Source organism: Penaeus japonicus, unplaced genomic scaffold (assembly GCF_977035675.1).
Source record: "Penaeus japonicus unplaced genomic scaffold, GWHDUDI00000001_assembly GWHDUDI00000004, whole genome shotgun sequence".
NCBI lineage: Eukaryota > Metazoa > Arthropoda > Malacostraca > Decapoda > Penaeidae > Penaeus > Penaeus japonicus.
This window is the reverse complement of record NW_028234406.1, coordinates 10,131,198-10,136,197: the sequence shown is the minus strand read 5'-3', so window position 1 is coordinate 10,136,197 and position 5,000 is coordinate 10,131,198. Positions and strand designations below refer to the sequence as shown.

General features: G+C 40.5%; 1 protein-coding gene across 1 annotated transcript in view; it reads right to left on the bottom strand.

The window, feature by feature from the left end:
- Positions 1 to 1,000: 1,000 nt before the first annotated feature.
- LOC122262123 (uncharacterized) overlaps positions 1,001 to 5,000 on the bottom strand; it is a 14,461-nt gene continuing 10,461 nt past the window's right edge. Inside the window, exons 3-4 of the mRNA XM_043030063.2 lie at positions 3,104 to 3,321; positions 1,001 to 2,806 (exon numbers count right to left, since the gene is read on the bottom strand). Coding sequence (XP_042885997.2) covers positions 2,471 to 2,806; positions 3,104 to 3,321 — 554 coding nt within the window. The 3' untranslated portion in view covers positions 1,001 to 2,470. The remainder of the gene's footprint in view (positions 2,807 to 3,103; positions 3,322 to 5,000) is intronic.

The following is a 5,000-nucleotide window of genomic DNA, read 5'->3' as shown; positions in this document are numbered from 1 at the left end:
TCTTCTTTGTTAATATTTCACTTTTTGAATGCCGCTATTGGTATCAGTACAGCTATTATATTTCATACTGATGGTGTTATTAACATTATTATTATTATTATTAACAACATAATCATAATAATAATAATTTCTATTATTATTATTATCATCATTATTATTAATATTGTTATTTTTATTTTACTTTATTACATTATTTTTATTATTATTATTGTAATTGTTGTTATTGCTCTGAAGATGATGATGATACTGATGATGGTTATTAAAATTAATGTTTATTTTCATCATATTATCATCATCACCATCATTGTTTGTATTAGTGTTATGCAGAAGCATAATTAAATTCTGGGTGGTACACCAAGAGATTTGATAAATAATGGTAAGTTTTAAAGTCTAAGACTCTTGAGCTTTCAGTAATTTATTTTCTTTATATAATTTGCGAAATAGGATCAGTAGTTTTATTAATCCCCCCATCATTTAATTTTCCCCTTTTTACATTTAGAAAGAAAGTTTCGAGTCTGCAACATGAAAGTATATTTCCTTTTTTTTTTTCAAGTTTAAAGTTCTTCTTTGAACATAATGGTTATGTGCCACAATCATTCTTTGATTTTTTCTCAAAAGTTTTGAAAAGTGTCATTTGGCCAAGTTTTCTTTGGAATTTTTCTTGATGCAACATTTAAAGTATCATTTGGCATTTTTCTTTGGAACAACCATCAATGCAGGGAAAAAGTATATCATGTTCCATTTTTCTAGTTTGGAAATGATCCTCGATGCAACATGAAAAGTATCATTTTCCATTTTTCTTTGGAAAGTTTCTCAATGCAACATGAAAAGTATCATTTTCCATTTTTCTTTGGAAAGTTTCTCAATGCAACATGAAAAGTATCATTTTCCATTTTTCTTTGGAAAGTTTCTCGATGCAACATGAAAAGTATCAGGTGTGATGGCAAGTGCAGTACCACTTGTGTCGTTAAGTATCACCTGATCTCAGATGTACAGTACAGGTAAATCAAGTGGATTACTAATAGAGAGATTCTTCATTTTGGGGTGTTTTTGATTGTACTTTGAGTCAGTTTTACATATTTATTTGCTACTAATATTAGATACATATACAAGGCATATATAGGTCTGGAAACAGAAGTACATCCATTTGTCATTATTAAGATATTTATCATAATACAATATATGTATGTGTGTGTTTGTGTGTGCGAGAGAGAGAGAGAGAGAGAGAGAGAGAGAGAGAGAGAGAGAGAGAGAGAGAGAGAGAGAGAGAGAGAGAGAGAGAGAGAGAGAGAGAGAGAGAGAGAGAGAGAGAGAGAGAGAGAGAGAGAGAGAGAGAGATGCATAGTTAGGTATATTAAAACACACACACACACACACACACACACACACACACACACACACACACACACACACACACACACACACACACACACACACACACACACACACACACACACACACACACAAACATACATATATACATATATTACATGCACACACTGTTATATATAAATATATATATATATATCTAAGAACAGACAAGTTCAACAGCACCAAAAATGTCAGTCATAAGCACCTCTTTCTTTGACTATCAACTTGGAGGATTTAATCCTTGAATTGCAATATTTGCTCTCGTCTGCCTGGAAGCTGAGTCGTATGTAATGTTTATTCTACAGTCATTTGTGTAATAATAGCTGCATTGGCAGTGCTGCACTGAGCGTTAAACAACTTTTCATCCATAGAACTGGATGTAAAATTTGAATTATTAAGAATTATGAGAAAATCATATAACATGTTATGACACTTTAGAATGTCGCACAAGTCAGTGAAGCATAAATTACATTTTGCACAAACAATTTGCTGGTACGTAGGTCGTCACACCATAATAATTGTTCAAGTGCTGTAGTTGCTTCAATAAAATTTATGATAGGATGAAGCAAGAATTAGCGTAAGAAACATGTCTCACTTTGAGACAAATACTGGTGTTGAACAGCACATAAGATATGATCATTGATATGAATAAAACATACCAATGTCATTGTCATATTTAAGATAGTAATTGAAACTATCACTGCTTTTCTACGCACCAATTATCACTGGATTACACTGTATGTATTAACTATTAGTTTTCATGACAAAACTATAGTAATTTACACGCAGGATTTCATGCTTTCTATGGTAAATATTGAATTCCAGAAATATACCAAACGGCTTAATTGCACTTCTTATATACTTTTTTTGTCATTGTCTTCTTTTGAATTTCATATTATAGTCATTATTAACCCTCGCATGACTTTACTGACAAATAATGATGCAAATGTGACGAGAAAATATTTACAACGGGACATCTTAATTAAGCAGCACAATGTCCCCCTTTCGTAAGTCGGAATCAGGCAAGGCGAGGATTTCTTTCAAAAACAGCGAGTGTGTCGCATTCCTGGCTTCCCTCTGTACTCTCAGATCCTCTCCCTCACATGACGTTTATCTCCCGCGGGAGTTCTGCGTCGCCGACCCCCCTCACGTCAATCTCCTCCTCTTCGCTCACCTCCTCTTCCTCCTCCTCCTCCTCCTCGTCCTCGTCCCCTCCGTCGACGAGACACTCCATCTCGGCCAGGTCTTCGCTCTCAGCTTCGTGCGAGCTCTCTAATAATTCTTTCTCGCTGGTCTCCTGCTGCTGCGGCGGCGTCGTCTGCTGCAGCTGGGCATGCGTTTGCTGTTGCTGTTGCTGCTGCTGCTGTTGTTGTTCCCGCTTCTTGAGCTCCGCGTGTCGCCACTTCATCCTTCTGTTTTGGAACCAGACCTTTACCTGCAGAGGGAAAGGGGGAGTTAGATTTTTTTTCTGGATCGATTTTAGGTCATGAATAGAAATGAGAAAAAAAAATAACATGGATAAGACTGATAGTGAGAAAGGGAGAGAGGGGGGGAGGGAGGGAGAGAATGAAAGAAAGAGAGAGAGAGAGAGAGAGAGAGAGAGAGAGAGAGAGAGAGAGAGAGAGAGAGAGAGAGAGAGAGAGAGAGAGAGAGAGAGAGAGAGAGAGAGAGAGAGAGAGAGAGAGAGAGAGAGAGAGAGAGAGAGAGAGAGAGGAGAAAGAGCGATGCTTACCTGAGCGTCGGTGAGGCCCAGAGTGGCAGCCAGCTGCCGTCTGTCGGGCTTCGTGATGTACTTCTGCAGCTGGAACCTTTTCTCAAGACCTTTCCTTTGCAGGTTGCTGAATACCGCCCGCGTCCAAGTCCGTTTCCGCCGCCCGTGGCTTCCGCCTGTGACGCCCACGCCAAGCACCTCGTGGCGGTGAGCTGGCCCGCCCATGCTGCCGCCGTACACTGAAAAGACCAAAGGAATACCTGTTTATTTTGTGTCAGTCAAACATTTGTCCGCGACATGGGATAAATTCACGCTCACAGCCATTCATGGGACTTCCCTCTCGCGTTTGACTATTTTGGCTGGCGATACTCTCGAGGATCACCTAGTGATCAAAGTGCCAGATGCAGTCTGCGGGTTCGCCCATGTGTCAACAGTTTAAGTGATAATTCCTGGCGGGTGCGATGTGTACGTCACGGCCGCCGCCCGCGAGTTTACAGGCCAACCTCATGTGGCCATAATAGCGGTGATGGATGTAACGCTATAGCCTAATAAAACGGTATAAATGTGCCCCTCCCTCGAGAGCTCACCAAACATTCTCTCGGACGTGTGGATTCGGCTCCCACGAGCGTCCACTTCCCGCACGTTTTCGCCTGCGAGGATGCTATCGCCAACAAGGGTGAGCGAAATGCAACGGATTCCTCCCGCTCTGTCCAAACATTCTGGATATGAGGTATACACAAACGCCAATGACTCAAAATGCTGACACTTTCTTGTAAATTGTTTGTTCTCAGCCAATCACAGTCCCCCGCGCTAGCACTAACTTCAGCTATTCCCCGTAAACAGCCGGCGGACGCAACCAACCCGCCGGCGACACGTGCTATCCTAAACCTTATCAGGTGGTGAGATAAGGGTTGTCACGAGTCGCTGTTAACACGGGGCAGCCTTCCTTGCCCTCCCCTCCGCTAATGGCAACTGTGTGTGTACTGATGCGGTCGGAAACACGTTTAAAAGGGAAACATTCAAAGGCGCGAGGGGAAGGCAGAGGGGAGGGGGGTGGGGGGTGGGGGTGGCGTGTGCGTGTACATGCTCTGCGATACCTCAATGACCGCCACAAACTGCCGCAATTTCGAGGGGGCAGAGCACGGAGGTTGCTGCTGGCGCATCTGGCTAAACACTAGCGCCTCCTCATCGCCCAAACAACGGAAGCGAGCTGCTGCCTCGTGTTGGCCTAGAGTTTGTAAATTATTGAAGGGTTTGCTTATCATTTTGGCCGAGCGAGAGACAGCACATCCGGCAAGGGGGAGCTAAAGGCCCGTGAAAGACTTTGACGGGCGTGCTTGGTGCTGCTGAACGACGTCTAAGTTTTCAATCATTTATCGGTCATTTGGCTAATAACCGTATGGTACTTTCATCGCGGTTGTTATTATTGCGACATCATTATTGTCTATCATTGTTATCATTATCATTATTATTATTGCTGTTATTATTATCATAAATATTATTATTGTTGTTGTTGTTACTGTTACGATATTGTTGTTGTTACTAGTACGATAAAAACATTACTATTGTCTTTATCATTATTTTTGTTATTAGTATTATTATTGCTATAATGGCCATATCATAAACGCTATCATCATTAGCATGGTCACGTTGATCACAAATCATCACTTCCAGTAATTTGAAATGAATGTTATTTGTATTACAAACATTAACATTAAGATTATCACCAAATGTATTCTATCATCAAATTCAAAACTATGGCCTTTATAATTATTCTTTTATTTTGGTTATCATCATCATCACTATTTCAATTCATTCCGACTTGGGTTCAATGTCAAAACTCAACTCGAGTGAAATCACTATATCAGGGTTAAAGACGCGTTGTTTTGCCTGTTAAGAAGCATAAATTTTGATAAAT